The 16,615-nt window shown below is 52.8% G+C and overlaps 2 protein-coding genes across 3 annotated transcripts in view; both read left to right on the top strand.

The window, feature by feature from the left end:
* Positions 1 to 7,258, top strand: part of PGC (progastricsin) — a 9,405-nt gene extending 2,147 nt beyond the window's left edge. The window contains exons 2-9 of the mRNA XM_023512820.1: positions 4 to 132; positions 745 to 862; positions 1,853 to 1,971; positions 2,862 to 3,061; positions 4,583 to 4,705; positions 5,384 to 5,531; positions 6,295 to 6,393; positions 7,106 to 7,258. Coding sequence (XP_023368588.1) covers positions 4 to 132; positions 745 to 862; positions 1,853 to 1,971; positions 2,862 to 3,061; positions 4,583 to 4,705; positions 5,384 to 5,531; positions 6,295 to 6,393; positions 7,106 to 7,258 — 1,089 coding nt within the window. The remainder of the gene's footprint in view (positions 1 to 3; positions 133 to 744; positions 863 to 1,852; positions 1,972 to 2,861; positions 3,062 to 4,582; positions 4,706 to 5,383; positions 5,532 to 6,294; positions 6,394 to 7,105) is intronic.
* Positions 7,259 to 8,896: 1,638 nt separating this feature from the next.
* The window catches only part of TFEB (transcription factor EB), a 55,799-nt gene continuing 48,080 nt past the window's right edge, over positions 8,897 to 16,615 (top strand). The window contains exon 1 of one of the 2 annotated variants that reach the window (XM_023512873.1): positions 8,897 to 9,154. The gene's annotated coding sequence lies outside the window, so the exon portion shown is untranslated. The remainder of the gene's footprint in view (positions 9,155 to 16,615) is intronic. The other variant, XM_023512874.1, reaches the window with a different exon arrangement.

Genomic DNA, 16,615 nt, shown 5'->3' with positions numbered 1-16,615 from the left:
AAGTCCATCCGTGAAAGCATGAAGGAGAAGGGCGTACTCGAGGAGTTCCTGAGGACCAACGAATACGACCCCGCTCGGAAGTACCACTTCGGCGACTTCAGTACGGCCACCGGCACCAACATCCCCATGGATGTGAGTCCTGATTCTCTTTGGGGTGGCCCTCTTTCTGCTGCCAAAGGCTGACAGCCAGACTGAGTGACAAGCTGCACCCCTCTCCTTGCCCCTCCCACCCTGCCCTGCGGTCTGCTCCCTTCCCTCAGAGCAGCTGAGCCCACAGACACCTTTGCGACTGACTACCCTGGGCAGGCACAGACATAGGGGCAGTGGGTTCTGAACAGGGGGGTGGGAAGACTTGGGCCCCTGCTTGTGGTACAGGCTGGTGGGCAGGAGCAGGTGCTGTCACTGCCCATGAAGTTCCAGGCAAGTTCCCTGGATCCCTTTAGAACTAGCAGCCTGGGGGTGGCGCCTGTGGCTCAGTGAGTAGGGCGCCGACCCCATGTACCAAGGGTGGCGGGTTCAAACCCAGCCTGGCCAAACTGCAACAAAAAATAGCTGGGTGTTGTGGCAGGCGCCTGTAGTCTCAGCTACTCGGGAGGCTGAGACAAGAGAATCACCTAAGCCCAGGAGTTGGAGGTTGCTGTGAGGTGTGATGCCACGCCACTCTACCAAGGGTAATAAAGTGGGACTCTGTCTCTAAAAACAAACAAACAAAACAGAGCTAACAGCCTGTCTGTGGCCCCCCAGGCTTCCTATTTTGGCGAGATCAGCATTGGGACTCCACCCCAGAAATTCATGGTCCTTTTTGACACTGGATCCTCCAACTTGTGGGTACCCTCTGTCTACTGCCAGGATCAGGCCTGCAGTGAGTGCTGGGCTGGACCAGGAGGGGTAGTGGGCAGGGCAGAGTGTGGACACCTCTAGGGAGGGCCACACTTTATGAGGAATTGCTGGGGGAAACTCATTCTTGGGGAGGACAAAGCAGGAACTTATACAGGGTCACAGTCCATGCCCATGGCAGAGGGAAGAGGCTGGTCCTGCAGCTGGGCGCTTTTTACCTTTCCCCCGACCAAGTTATATCTCTGTATTTATGCCAGTCCACCTCACTCTACTCCATTTCACTCCAGTTTGTCGTACTCTACCCCATTCTGTCCATGCCGTGCCACACGAATAATTTCTGCTCCATTCTGTCTCGCTCAATTCTATAATATTATTTTCTACTATATTAAGTTCTCACTGAGCATCTCCAAGAGACATGACAGAATATAGGATGAGGTCATTGTACTGGGGTAGTTTTTGGAGACCAGTAGTGTTCACTTTGCCCTGGTCCCTGCCAAAGCCTTGGGGTTTAGGTCCTGGCCCTTCTGGTCCAAAAGGTCCCTCAATGGCTAGTCCACTCTCATGTTATGTCAGGATTCTATGATCAGTTTCCTGATGAGAAGAAGGTTGAGGCACTTGGGGATGTCTTGGAGGGTTAGGGGAATTCTGAGGCCCATTCACCTCTTATCTGATGAGTGATTAAATTAGTTGGCAACTGATGTGTGCCAAGTGCTCTGCTGAGGGCCAGGGACACAGAGCTAGGGATCTGGGTTCTACGCATCCCTACTCACAGGGAGGCTACAGTCCTGTGGCATCCCAAGATTCTATAAGTTGGAGGGGGCTTTGGAGCCAAGGGTGGCCAGCTGTCATGGGCCTTCCAACACTGACAGCCTTGGTGGATCCCTTTGGCTCGGTGAGGAGGGTTGCTGAGGCTCAGGCTGGGTGAGAGGCAGAAGTGGTAGCCTTACAGGCCTGAGAGCCAGTGGTCCTGTCTTCATTTGCCAGTCTGACTCTCTGTCCCTCTCTCTGCCTGCAGCCAGCCATTCTCGCTTCAACCCCAGTGCATCTTCTACCTACTCCACCAATGGGAAGATGTTTCTCCTGGGTTACGGTAGCGGCAACCTCCTCGGCACGTTTGCCTTGGACACTCTAACTGTAAGTGGGTGCTTCCTTGTCGCTCCAGTGTGGGAATAGAGGTCAGAGCTGTGATCTGTGAGCCAGCAGGGACACTTGCCTGAAGCATGATGGAATGCTACTGCTTGGGTATGCAGGACAAGAAGGCAAGAGAAGCAAGGCTCATTCAGTCACTCCTTGGACAGTCACCATTGGCCATGATGTGTGAGGCACAGGACATCACGATGGATGAGACAGATGTTGTCCTTTTTCTTATTTATTTATTTGAGACAGAGTCTCACTCAGTTGCCCTGGGATTGAGTGCTCTGGCGTCAGAGCTCACAGCAACCACAAACTCTTGGGCTCAAGCAATCCTCTTGGTCTCAGACTCCCAAGTAGCTGGGACCACAGGCAGCTGCTAAAATGCCTGGCTAGTTTCCTTTTTTTAGTGGAGACATGGGTCTTGCTTTGTTCAGGCTGGTCTTGAACTTCTGAGCTCAGGTGATCCAACCACCTCGGCCTCCCAGAGGATTACAGGTATGAGCTACTGAGACTGTTGAAAGGTCTGTGTTGGGTTATTTTTTTTTTTTTGTAATTTTTTTTTCTTAATCAGGCCCAGGTGAGCTATGAACCCATTGGCCATGGTGTGCAGGGCTGGTGCTCTAACCACTTAGCTATCGTGCCCAGCTTATTGTCCTTTTTCTTAAGGAGCTTAAAGCCTGGGGATTTCAGAGGGGTGGGGAAGCATGTGGAACCAGTCAGAGAAGGCTACTTGGAAGACGTAACTCCAGCAAGACCTGCCAAAATTGGAAGGGACAGAATGAGGAAGGGAAGAAGAAGGGAGCCTTGAGGGGTCTCTGGGGAAATCTAGGGCAGGTAGGTGAAATCAGACTTGTCACCTCCCCTCCTTGGTGTGCTCCCATACCCCCAAGATCCAGAGCATCCAGATCCACAACCAGGAGTTTGGCCTCAGCCAGAGTGAGCCCACTGCCAATTTCATCTACGCGGGATTTGATGGCATCTTGGGCATGGGCTACCCCTCCCTATCTGTTGGTGGGGCCACCACAGTCTTGGAGAACATGCTGTATGCGCACCTTCTCAACAGCTCAGTCTTCAGCTTCTACTTCAACAAGTGAGGAACCGCCACCTCCAGCCCCTCCCCTGCAGACCCTGGACAACTGAAGCTCAATGCCTTGGGCTTTGGAGGCCTCCCAACAGACCTGTGGCTCCAGCCATTCCTGTTCCAGGGCTTCTTCACTGCTGGGCATCTGGAGACTCCTTTAACCTTCCCCTGTGTATATCTCTAGCTCATTCTGCCTTTCTGCATTCCTTGGCCTTGGCCTTGGCCTGGACAGAACTCTCTCACCTGGTTATTTTTTTCTTTTTGGGGGGGTTGCAGCCATCATTGTTATTTGGCGGGCCCAGGCTGGATTTGAACCCACCACCTTAGGTGTATGTGGCTGGCGCCTTAGCCACTTGAGCCACAGGCTCTGAGCCAGAACTCTCTCACATAGGGCTGAACTTTGCTCTGAATGTTGCTGCTCTGATTCTTGGCACCTCTTGGATTTGCCTCCTGCCTTGGGCCCCAGCTAGCTCATTTCCTCTGAACGTTTTCTACCTGTATATCTCTTTTGTATAGTAATCTATTGCTTCATTTTCTTTGATCTATTGTTCTAGCCTGGTCCTGGAGTCTTCTGGTCTACATCCAACACTGACTTCTAACAAGCTGTTATCCTGGCCAATGCCAGCCAACACTTAGTAAGCAAGCTAGTGGGTAGGGCTGAGTGGCTTGGGACTAACTTCTTTTTTCCTCTCTTTTTTTTTAGGGACACAGTCTCATTTTGTTGCCCTTGGTAGAGTGCTGTGGTGTCACAGCTCTTGGGCTTAGGCGATTCTTTCTTGCCTCAGCCTCCAGAGTAGCTGGGACTATAGGAGCCAGCCACAATTTTTTTTTTTTTTTTTTACAGTTTTTTTGGCCGGGGCTGGGTATGAATGCCCAGCTATTTTTTGGTTGCAGTTTGGCCAGGGCTGTGTTCAAACCCACCACCCTCGGTATATGGAGCCGGCTCCCTACTCACTGAGCCACAGGCACCTCCCCTTTTTTCCTCTTCTGAATTAGCCAAGCACCTTCTACAGATGGTTAGCATCTGTTCTCTAAAGCTTAAATACCTGAATATGACTTTCAGCAATATCTCCCCCTTACAAATGTTGTTAAGTTAATCTTCCTGTATTTACAATTTGTCTGCATGTAACCTTTAGGAGCTCCACCCAGTTCCACACTCCAGCTACCAGGGGAGGCCTTTGGAACAAACAGAATGTCCTTTCCTTCCTTCCAGCAAGGCCCTCTCTCTAGTCTCAGCACAGTCTCAGCAAAAAAAGTAACAAGCTGGGCCTGGATGGGGCTCCTGGTTCCACTGGTGGCATGAAGTAGAAGGCAGAGAAATGGGGCCATGGGATAGGGTTCCAATAACAAGGGGTTCCTTTGGAGGGACACTGAGACACTGGGAATTCTGAGCCCAGGCAGACAGCTCTGTTCTCAGGGACCTGCAGTCCGGAACCAGGAACGGAGCTATGTTTCTCTGAAGGTGACTGCCGAGCAGGGAAGTCCTTTCCCACAGCTCTCCCTGACTTACCCTTCCTTTTGTCTCTGCAGAACCATGGGCTCTCAGTATGAGGGAATGGTCATCTTTGGGGGTGTGGACGACAGTCTGTATAGGGGAAAGATCGTCTGGTTCCCCGTCTCTCAGAAGTTGTATTGGCAGATCACCATTGATGAGTGAGTTTGGTGGGGTCTTGGGATACGGCACTCCCTTGGCATGGGGGCTTCAAGGCACCCCCTGTCATATACACAACGAAGAATTGCTTACGGGGGTGGTGCAGAGGCTTGCTGCTACAAAGCCACAACTGCCCTCTGCAGGACTGTCAAACCTTTCAGGTCAGCCTGGAGAGGAAGGGAGGGGCTAGGACAACATAGGGAAAGACAGAACTTAGAATCCTGAACAATAGAGACCCTATTATCCAATCCCATCTATAAACACTATAGATGGTTTATAGCAGCAGTTCTTAATCTGTGGGTTGCAACCCACAGGAACTGTATTAAAGGGTCATGGCATTAGGAAGGTTGAGAACCACTGGTTTATAGATTTAAAATGAAGAGTGTGATTACTAATATACTGGAAAGCCTTACAATGAATCAAAAACCCTGGTTTTCAGTGTTTTGGAACCTTCCTTGAAATGTTTTAGGACTAGATCCCATGGCCATTTGGGTGGCCTTGGATAGATTCTAGTATGGTATGATTAGGGGAATAGCTGGATTGCCCTTTGCAGGGTCCTTACTTTCCTCAGTACAGCTTGATTCTGTGGCCACTTGCCTGTCCCTTAATGGTGAGGAGAGCCCATCCTCAGCAGCCCTGAACAGGTATGGTGCTGAAGCTTCCCATCTTTCCCCACTCAGGTTCATCCTTGGCCATGAGTACTCTGGCTTATGTCTTCAGGGCTGCCAGGGCATCGTGGACACAGGCACCTCTCGGCTCACCGTGCCCCAGAATTACCTGAATCATGTTCTGCAGACCTTAGGGGCCAAGGAGGACTCATCTGGACAGGTATGTCTAATGGGAGTGTCCCTTTCTCCAGAGGAGGCCAGCCCAGGGGCTGGGAACATAAGAATAGTCTAACCTGGCCTCCATGCCTCTAGCTACCTAAGAAAGTGGAGGGGGAGGGACCTCAGCCAACCAGGGCTGCAGGAGGGTAAGGGCTTGGAGGTTCAGGCAGGCCAGAGGCTTGTGCTGAGGGAAGATGAAAGGTAACTAGTAGGCAAGAATTTTTTCTGAGTTGCAGTCACTCAGAGAAAACAGATTAAACACTTGTTTGGCTTTAGGTAATAGCAAAATAACTGGAATGTAGGGCTAAATGAGTTACAAGGGCTAACCTGTAATCCACACCTCCCTCACTCCACAGGGCCATACCCCCTTGCCCCTCTTTGTCCTGAGCCCAGCAAAGGATTTGCCTAATTAACCCATTCCCACTAACTTTAGGGGACCAATTTAGTGCTCTTTCTGCAGATCTGTATGTTTTAAAAGGACACTTGCAGAGAAGACAGAGATTCAATCTCATAGGGAAAATTCAGGCAAGAGAAATGTTTCTGGGGTAGTGGAGAGTCTTGGGTCTCCCCGAATTCTATTCTATAGGAGTCCACATGTGCAGTTCTGGCCCTCTCTACACAGGAGTTTTCCTTGGAGCTGCACCCTCCAGTCTAAAAGCAGGCTTGGGGCTCATCCTGGGGCTTACGCCTGGGATCCCAGGGCTAGGATGATGGGGTAGGTGGGTTCTCTCAGGTGGCACCTGGGGACCTGTTTCTTTTTGCAGTATGTTGTGAACTGTGACAAGATCCCATCCCTGCCCATCTTCACTTTCATCATCAACGATGAGCTGTTCCCTCTGCCACCTGCTATATACACCTTAAATGTAAGTCCTGGTCCCTGCAGGCTAAGCCACCATGATTAGGGGTGGGAGGAAAGAGTGTGCCAGAAATGCTCAGCCTCCTTACCTTTTGCCATTTCTTGACTCTTTGCAACACTGATTCATTTTACCAATTCATTAATTCTAAACCCCATTCTTTGGAACAAGGCTATGAAATAGAAAAGTGTCATCTATTATCAATTAATATTAAATAGTGGGGAGAGACACCAGGTTCTTTGCTGAGCCTGTGCAAGACCCTTCATCCCACTTATTTACCACAACATTTGATGAGGAAGCTACTCATTTGTGTTTTATAAATGAAAACTTAGAGGCTCAGAGAGGTTAAGTAACTGACTCAAGGCTACACAGCTAGTTAGGGTAAAAGCTAAGGTTTGAATCCAAGTTCTCCTGGCTGCAAGGAGACCACCATGCTGATCTGCTCCAAACTGATAGCAGAAGGGAGGCCTATGGAAAGAGAAGTTTCTCACCATGGGGAGAAGAGACCCTGCAGAAGACCACTGCAGCCTGAATTTGCCTGTTCAGAAATCCCTCCCATCAGTCCCTGTTCTGGTGGCTCAGTTGGCCTATGAGCCCTCAAGGGCAGAGACCTTGGCTCACTTATTTCTGCATCTGTACTTCTGGCCCAGTGTTCAGGCCTGAGTGGTGCCCAGCTAATGTGTGAGCAAATGAATGAATGCTGACTTTCTGTGTTGAGCAGAACCAGGGCCACTGCACCGTGGGAATTGAGGCTACCTACCTGACGGCTCCGTCCGACCAGCCCCTGTGGATCCTCGGGGATGTTTTCCTTAGGGCCTACTACTCTGTCTACGACATGGCCAACAACATGGTGGGCTTCGCTGCTGCAGTTTAGACTTGCTGCATGGACATGTGGGTTCCCTTCCTTCTCTTGGCCCTGCACCCTGTAGCAGGGTTCTCTCTGTGCGTCCCCTCTGGATTCAGCCTTCCTTTTTTGGACTCTGGACTTTCTCTAATAATAAATAGTTCTTCTTTATGTTGGCTAGCCTGTTTGTTGTTGGAGGGAAGTTGTGGCCGTAAGGTGTTTCTAGTCTCAGGGAAATGGGAGAATGAGAGTCAGGGGCAAATTTGACATTGATGGATGTTCTCCATGAATGATTAGGAGGTTTCTGGGTGGGTCATGGAGATTCTAAGAGAAATGGTCTGTAAAGCATGGTTTAGAATGGGCTCTATACTCTTCAGAGCTTACAGTCATTCATACCTTCCCTTTGCTCCCATCTCTGCCCTTGGAGAGGGAAAACAGTGGAAATAGCATCATGGGGGGATAGGCAAAGGAGCCCTACTCTAACAACCTGAAATGCTCTGCTGATCCAATTTACCAAATTACCACCAGAACCACCCCAGGGATATTGGGACCCATAAACAGGTCCACTAGCAGTGTGATTAATGGTGTGACACACCTCAGATTTAGGCATCCATCCCCTCACCTGCTGATCAAGTTTGGACTAGTAGTTTCTGAGGAATGCTGGATGCCTATGTGTGCTTGTAAAAGTCATAGGATCCTTTGGGAGGGGAGGGCAATATTTCCAGAAAATATTTCCAGGAGGGTTTCAGGAGGCAGGAGCTAAGTTAGGCTGATTGTATTTTTACCCAGATTCTTATGTCCCAGGACCTGTATTTGAAGGAGGGCTGGTCCTCAGCTGTGGACAAGAGGGTTAGCTACTTCAGTCACATACAATCAAGCCCACTTGCTTTAACCAACTCAGCAAAAGGGTCTTGTTCCTCTAGACTTCATCCTTGTCTTTCTTAGGATCCTCCTAGCAAAATATCCAGAAACCTGAGGAAACGTGGCAGTTGGGGGAGGAGGAAGGGAGGGGAGGAAGCAGAGAATGATGTCTCAACACCCTGTTAACTTCCATCAGGGGAAGGTGGTATGAAACGATATCATGTCCAGCAACATGGTGGTGGATAAGAGTTCAAGCTGTTAAGGGAGTATAAAAGGAAAACCCATAATGGGGGGGGGGCAGGCTCCATTCTAGATTTATTTTTTACCCTGTCCTTCTCCAGGCTGAGCACAGCCTTGCCCCTTATGCTCAGGGGGAGGAATAAAAGTGCAAGATACAGTTCCTGCACCCCACTCCAAACCAGGAGGGAAACTAGGGCCACCAGAGGAGTTTCTATGGCAATGGCAGTCACCTGGGAGCCTATATCTTTGCAAGACTGCCAGAAATACAGCCTGCTATAGGCCCCTCCTTGAGGGTCAGACCACAGCATATATAGTAAGCCTTTGTTCGGGACATTACTAACTGGGGGAAGGGAAATTGCAAAGGGGCAGAAGAGGAACAACGATTCCAAGTCAAATGCCAAATCCCTGTAGGCCTTTGCCCGCAGGACTACAACTTCCGGCGTGCCTAGCGGGGGCCACAGCGAAGACTACACTTCCCAGCGTGCTCCGCGGCAGGCCCGTCGGGTGTGGGGCGGGGCTGGGCGCAGGGGGTGCTGCCCTCTGTCGGGCGCGGAGGGAAGTGGTCGCGGAGTGACAGCCGGAGCCCGGGCGCCCGGCGCGGGGCTCGGTGACAGCGGAGGCGGCGGCCGCGGGCGGGACTCAGGGAGCGGCGGCGGCGCCGATAGCTGCGGGAAGGGCGGACGGGGCGGGCCTCCCTGGTGGCGTGGAGTCGGAGCAGCCCGGGAGCGGGTGGCGGGCGCAGCTCGCAGGCCGGGCACCCAAACTTGGGACAAGTTGCTGGAGCCGCGGGGCGCGGGCGGCGGACGGATTGACCTTCAGAGTGAGGTGAGCGGGACCGAGGGGCAAGGGGCGCACGGAGGGCCCGGGACATCAGCCCCAGGTCTCCTGCCCCTATCCCGTGGGTCCCCAACACAGGTGGGTAGGTGGGGGATGCCGGCAGGAGAGGGAGCAGGACCGTGTGCGCCGCCACCCGCCCGATAGTCCATCCAGTCCTGGTCGCCCAGCGCGTGGCCGGAGCGGCGCTGCTAGCCCAGCCGGGGAGCCCCTGCGGCCCCTCCCTTCAGGCCGGGCCGGGGGCGGCTTCTCCGCTACCTTATGTAACCGGGCGGGAGGGGCGGGGGCGGGTATGGGCCTTCCCGGCTGGGGACCTGGGAGTCGAAGGGGCGGGAGGCGTGGGAGTGAACTCGCAAGAAGTTTCAGGGACGCGTGGGTCCTGCGCCCACTCCCTCCGCACAGGACGCTGCTGAGGCGGGTGATGCTGGGGAGGGGGTCGGAGTTAGGGGAGGTATTCAGGGGCCGAGTCCGGCAGGGCCAGACCCAGCCTGGATGGTCCCCGGGAGTGGGAGGGCCGGAGCGGCGCCACGCCCCAGGGGCTGGGCTGCTGGGGGGGCGGGCGGGTGGAAGTACCATCTCTTCCTCCCTTCTCCTCCCTTCCTACAGCTCTGCGTCTGGAAGAAGTTATCCTTACCCCTGTGCCTCTAGTGTCCCTGGGTAGTCTTTTTCACCCCCGGTAACACTAACTCCAGAGCACCCTCCGCGCGCCCGGCTTTCTGCTCCCCCCAGCGCTCCCTGCCGTCGTCCGATCCCTGAGTTTCCCGCTCCCCCTCTCGGTCGGGAATCCCGGAAAACACTTCCCTTCCCCCTAACCCCTGAGTCCGCGCCGCCCACCCGCGGGCTGTCCAGAACCCTCGTCCCTCCCGCTCTCCCAGCCCTCAGCGCTCCTTGGCACCCCCTCCGCGTACTCCATCAGCTACCGGGCCCCGCGTCTACGCGCGCCTCCTCCAAGAGAGCTGGCAGATGCTGGCTGGGTCCCCGCCCTCGGCCCCCTCCCCGCGCGGGGCTCTGGCTTCACGCACGGCTGCTTTGAGCTGCTCCGGGCTGCGCGAGCAGGTTCGCGCCGCAGCCGCCTGGCGCGCCCTAGTCTCGCGCCCCGGGGGAGGAAGGGAGGGCGCCCCGGGCGGGGCTGGTTCCTGCTCTGCTAGGCCCCCGCATTCCGTTCTCCGCCGGCCCACACCGCCGGGGCTTTCGCCGAACCCCTGTCAGCTCTAGCCGCCGTTCTCAACCCTGTCTGTTATGGGAACGGTTCACCGCGTAGTCTCTGGATTAAACTTGAGCGCAGTTCTTGGCTTAGCGCTCGGGGACGAAGTGTAGGTTAATTACAGCCCGGCTCCTACCCTCCCCAAGTGAGGGGGTGCTTTATCTAACAGGGAAGGGGACAAGTCCGATGCAGGTCCCCAGTAACGCCTCTAGGGCGTAGCCTCAGGCCCCTGCACCCACCCCGGCCGAGATTCCACTGGCCCAGACCTGGCATCTTGGGCTATTGGGGGTGAGTTGGGGGACTAGTGGCTGGTTTCCTTTCAGGTGACCAGATGCTGATGTGCTCAGTTCAGAATGCAGTTCTTGGTGCCCTGCCTGGGAGACAGCTCCAGGCCCTCCCTCAAGGGAGCCCACAGTTTGGGCAGAGACAGCCCGCAGTAGTTACTGGCTGGCCTGGAGAGGCAGTGGAAAAGGAATGGAAGTGGAAGGGTCGGCTACCTTAGGAGCTCTGCCCGGTAGTCTGATGGTATGCTCTTACCATGCCTCAGTTTCCCCAGCCCCAGGAAAATTTGCAACTCACTTGGCCCTCTACTTTTTGCCAGCTGCCTGGCTGCTGGGACAGGGAGAGCTGGGAACCTGAGGGTGTAAATGAAGGGCAGGGCTGTTTGGGGTGGCTCCATGCTCCAAGAGCCTGTGTTGCTTAAACAGCTCAGGAGGCGGGTTCCAGCTGCAGTGTTATGCTGTGTTCACCTCAGCTCCGTGAGGTGCAGCCAAGTAAGGACCCAGCTGTCTTGGTTCTGGGTCCCATGGAAGGGGTACAGGGAATGGGGCAGGGGCCAGCTTAGGTAAGCATGGAATCCAGGAAGAGCCATCTGGGCTTTTGAAGGCTTAGTGACTCAGAGGGGGGGCAACGGTTGACCAGGGCAGGCAGGAGCCCATCCAGGGGTCCAGGATAATGGTGGTGTCATTGCCTGCACCCACGGCATCAGGCCTCCTAAGCCTGCTTCTGGGAAGCTGAATAGTAGGTAGGAGGGGACTCCCACCCCTCAGGCCTGTCTGCCCTTTGAGGGTCTGGTTTCTGGCCCTGATCCCTCCTGGGGCTCTGTTTATGGCTATAATTGCATCATTAGCGGAGTTTATAGAGTTACTTAGCACCTGCCCCCACAGGGAGTGGCCCAGCCACCCCCTGGCTCTGTCTCTTCCTTTTCAAAGTCAACTTAGTTTCTGCCAGCAGCAGGGGTTTCCCCAACCACCCAACCACAGCTGTCATGAAAGCCAGGTTGAGCCTTTGTCCTGGGGATGGAGAGCAGTCAGCACTTGGGGCCCTGCTGGGGCTGCCCTGGAGATGACTGTGGAAATTGGGTTGGCCTCCTCTGACCAGAGGGAGGGAGTTCAGGGTACCCAGAGCTGCCAGAAATGTCCACATCACACTCCGCAATGAGCGTGTGTACACACCGTTCTGTGTATATCCTCTTCTGAAAGAGGGAGATCAAAGCGCATACACAAGGCTGTTGTGAGGATTAAGGGAGGAGCAGTTCCTGCTACATGGTGAGTATGTGATGTTGCTCTTTGGGTCAGTGTGGGGTTTGTGTAGTGGGTGTGAGTTTGTATGTGTAGGTGTGAGATTATAGGTATCTAGGTCCGTGTGAATACATGACTTTTGTATATGTGTGTCTATAAGACAATAACAATAATACATTGTTATAGTAATAGAATGTCATCTCTTTATTCTGTACTAGAACAATAGTATAATAAAAATTTATCATGCAGTAGTTGCCAACATTCATTGTGTGTTTACTCTTTAGAGTGAGGTAGGAATTATTGTTTTCATTATACTGATTCAGAGAAGTTAAGCAAGTTGCTTAAAGTCACACAGCCTAGCAGTGTCAGGACTAGGATTCTAACCCAAGTCCGCTTGACTCCAAAATCCATGTTCTCAATACCTAAGAAGACCACTTCAGGATTTCTGAGGAGTTATCTCTTAAAAAGTGGGAGTATGGTGGCCTGGGGACCTTCTTTTCTCTATCCAGGGTTTCTTGCCCTAAGCAGTGTGGGAACTTGTTGAGACTCCTGCCCTAGAACCACACCTGTCTCCTGGCCTCTCTTCTGAGTTGCCAGGGTGAGTGACCAAAGGAACCCTGATTGGAACCTGTCTTGACTGACCAGAGGAGGAGATGGGTCCAGACAAGGCTTCCTGGGTGCTCAGGAAGGAAAAGGAGCAGCCTTACTGACAGCCTTCTGGGAACTCACATCCATCAACTCACAGTGAAGCTCTGAGCAGTGCTTGCTTAGTCAGATGTGGAGAAAAGGCTGTGGAGACTGTTGGGTGAGAATGGGATGGCCATGAAAGTCCTGAGAGTGCTGGACTGGGGATGGAGAGACCCCACTCTGCCTATGACCAGTTGTGTGGCTGGGGCAGGTTACTGCTTTGTTCAGCCTGTTTGCAGGATCCTGAAGTCCCCAGAATCAAGCTCTAGCCAAAGGCTGGCCCTGGTGGAGCAACAAGGCAGTTTTTCTTGGGATGTAGCCATAGCCACCATGTACTGAGCACTGGGCCAGGGCACCCTGGTCAGGGGGTTGTTGACAGCATGGGCTCTGGGGCTAGGCCAGCTGGCTTGGAGTCCCAGCTCTGCTGCTTAATACTGCATGAGCCTAGGCAAGCTGCTTAACCCTCATGTGCCTCAGTTTCCACACTTAAAGAGTGAGGGTTATCGTAGCACCTATGAATTAGTTGCATGAGGGCTGAGCATGTCGGTGCATGTGCAGCTCTGAGAATATGAGTGCAATTAGCTCATAACTCATGTATTTCTTTATTTTTCCTTTTCAAGTGAGGAAATAGAGGCATAGAGGGCTTCAGGAAAGGAATAAAGACCTGTGGGTTGCAAACAGCATTCCCATGTGTCTAATGTCCTCTAATGTCATACCTTAAGTATGGCAGTGGCCCTGATCCCTGCTGCTCCCTGTTGTGCCACACCCAGCCTGGTCTCCTCACTTAACATGACAGTGGAGAAGATTTGGCAATGTTTACAGCATCTCTATCACCCCTGCCCCGCCCCTTTGGTCTCTGTGGGTAGTATCTGGCTGGGCCCCTCACCACCCACTTCTAGCTGCAGCTTTCCCCTGCCCTCCTGATGCCTGCCCCTCTCCCACTCTGTGCCAGAGATATGGATCCCCTTGTCTGGAATGTCACTGAGGGTAGAGATGAAATATTAGTGATAGAGTAGGGTCTGGTGATTTATCGTGCACATAGGAAATGCTTTGCTGTGGAGTGGTGGGGCAGTGGGTAAGAGCAGAGGGTAGCTGAGAGGGGCAGAGACAACAGGCGGGTACATCAGTGACTTTCTTTCCTGGCTTTTAAGTGGGCCTAAGGAGGAGAAGAAATGAAGTCTGGCCACCCCCATCTCCTGTCCAGCTTTCTTTGGGGCAGGCCATCTTATTTGCTTTCATACATACAGCGGAGGTCCCAAAGTGAGGTATGATGCCACAGGGATTCATCCAGGAATTCCACCAGAGTCTTCATCCAGAAAGTCAGAGTCCATGTTTCCCCCTTTCCTTACTCCCTCCCTATAACCCAAATCTTCCTATCAAGGCACAGCTTTCCAGGAAACCAGGGGGATTGTTCTTACTGCAGCCTGGCTGGATATCATGATCACCTAGGGAGCTCTTAAAAAATATAGTTGCACCTGAACCTTGAGGAGAGGAGCTTTAGGCATTATTATTTTAAATTTCCCAGATAGTTCTAATGCCCTTTCTCTAGGGCAGTAGTTCTCAAATTTGAAGATGAATCAGAATCCCCTGGGAGAATGTTAAAACACAGATTTCTGGGTCCTCCTCCCAGGTTTCTGATTGAGTAGGCCTGCAACTTCCAGGAGGTCTGGAATTTGAATTTCTGACAAGTCATCAGGTGATGATGCTAATGCCATCTGTCCCCAGAGCACACTTTGAGAATCACTGTCTTAGAGTCCTCCTGCTTTGCAGCCACTCTGATTGCTTTGAATCTTTTAGGCCTGTCTCCTTATCAAAGGCAGGGATTCCCAGGGATAGGGACCACTTCTGAGATCATCAGGGTGTCCCCTTCAGTCAGTCCTCCCTCCTCCCTCCACCTTCTGCCCCACTTCCCATTAAACTGACCTCTGTTCAGCCTTACAGTTCTTGGTCTCGCTCCCTGGGACAAGTACTTAAATACATGCTGGGTGATTAAGGCAAGATGAGGTGGACAAACGAGAATAACAGTAGCTGAGAGTCACTGGAACACAGGGCAGGGTCTGAAGCTACTGCGGAGGTACCTGAAGCTAAAGTAGCATTGCTGGAATAAGGGAAGGTGGTGGCCAAAATGGACCTGTACCTTGTTGAATCAAGGCTGTCGAAAGGCCCATCAAGTTATTTTACTTTTCCACCCAATGGACGGCAAGTATTTGATTATGGTTCAAATCATATTTCTTTTTTTGGCTGGGGCTGGGTTTGAACCCGTCACCTCCGGGATATGGGGCCCGTGCCCTACTCTTTTGAGCCACAGGTACTGCCCCAAATCATATTTCTTAATAGTAAAAATGATGAGACACACACAAAAAGAAGGTATTCTAAAAAAAAAAGAAGAAGAAGGTATTCTCTTTTCCTTTCCTTGCTCAGATCTGAGATTTGGGAGGGCAGCTAGAGGGTCCCTGCTGGTGTCTTCATCATCTTCTAGGAGGTCCTGGGCCTTGAAGTAGCTGCTAGTCGTAAGAACCTGGGAGCTCACCCCTGGAGGTGTTGGGGGTAGAGTTGCCTTTGGAAACTGGAGGGAATTGGGGGAAAGCCAGTAGAGGCGAGGAGAGGTTGTGGCAGGCCCTTCAACCCTGGGGGAAATGGGCCTGGAGTCAGAGCTGGTCAGTTGACAGGTGAGTGGGAGGTTCCTATGTTAGCACTCTGAGGACAGGGGCTTGGTCTGCTTTGTTCCATGCCATGTCCCCAGTGCCTGGAAGGGAGCCTCACATACAGTGGCTATCAGTGTATCTTTGTGGAATGAATTGAGCCCCCATCATGTGCCCAGAAATGAGGACACAAAAAAGTGCTTTACCCCTAGTCTCTACCCTGCCAGTGCTTTACCACCTAATACCCAGGGATGTTGTACACAGCTCGAAAAGGCCCTGAGCTGTATGCCTTATCCTCCCCCCCAGTTCTGCCAGTGGGGCTGTGGGTGGGGCTCCGATTTGTTTTCTCCCTGTTTGCCAAGGGAAGTCACAGCCTGTCCTTTGCCTTGTTTATAATTGGTTTGGGGACGGCACCTGCCCCAGCCCCCCACAGTCCCTGAGGGGTGTGGAGTGGCCAGGAGGTGACACACTATACCATCTACCCCCTGCTGCCTCTTGTCCCCTCCCGGCTCTAGCCAGGTGTACCCAGCTGCCCTGCCAAGATGGGTCTGGCTAGCTTTGCTTCAGGCCAATTGGAGCTGTTGGGCTGGGGGCCTTGAAGGGTAGCTGGTACTGCCCTCATGTGGTTGAGAGGTGGGGATCAAGGCCAGGGACCAGCAACCCATGGCCTCAGTGCCATCTGGGTTAGCAGACATGTCCTGAGCACTTTATGGGGTACCTGGCACAGCTGGCCATGCAAGTAGGTGAGAACAAGAACATTGCTTCTCCCTCAGGTAGCTAATGGCCTAGCCAGGTTGTCTCAGAAATAGCAGAGGACAGAGGAAGGCAGAATGAAGGAAGATAGTATGGAATCCTATACTAGATGAACATGAACATGCCAGCACTTGGCCCTTTGCTTGCCTCTTGCTAGCACAGAATCCTTCAGTCAGTTTCAGCTGTCAGCCCCTTCCCCATGTAGGCCGCAGAAAGGGCAGCTCTATTGCTCCCTGGTCCTCCCACCTGGGTGTCACCTCTGAGGGCCTAGGAAGTTTCCTTTCTGGACAAGTCCTTCCTTCCTGGAGGACTAGAGACTGCTGGGTGCCATGGGAGGCCCAGAGCCACCCACCTGCCATGTGGAAGCCCTGGGGCCTTGGGAGGTTGTGGTGCTTAATTGGGCCCACCAACTCAGGCCTCTGTTTCTGCCTGTTGCTGAGCCCCCAGACTTGAGCTTGAAACCTGGGGACAGTGCCTCTGCTCCCCTACTTCTAGCACCTTCTTGTTTCCCCAAAGCTACTTCCACAGTATCTGGAGCATCGGCCCCTCACTGTGTGCATGTCTCTCTCTCTCCTTCTGTCTTTCATTCTCTTCTCTATCCTCTTCATTCCATTTTCTTTTTCTTTCTTCCTTTTTTTTTTTTTTT

Source organism: Otolemur garnettii, unplaced genomic scaffold (genome assembly GCF_000181295.1).
Source record: "Otolemur garnettii isolate 467f Iridium unplaced genomic scaffold, OtoGar3 scaffold00031, whole genome shotgun sequence".
NCBI lineage: Eukaryota > Metazoa > Chordata > Mammalia > Primates > Galagidae > Otolemur > Otolemur garnettii.
The sequence above is the reverse complement of the archived record's forward strand: the minus strand, read 5'-3'. Positions and strand labels throughout refer to the sequence as shown.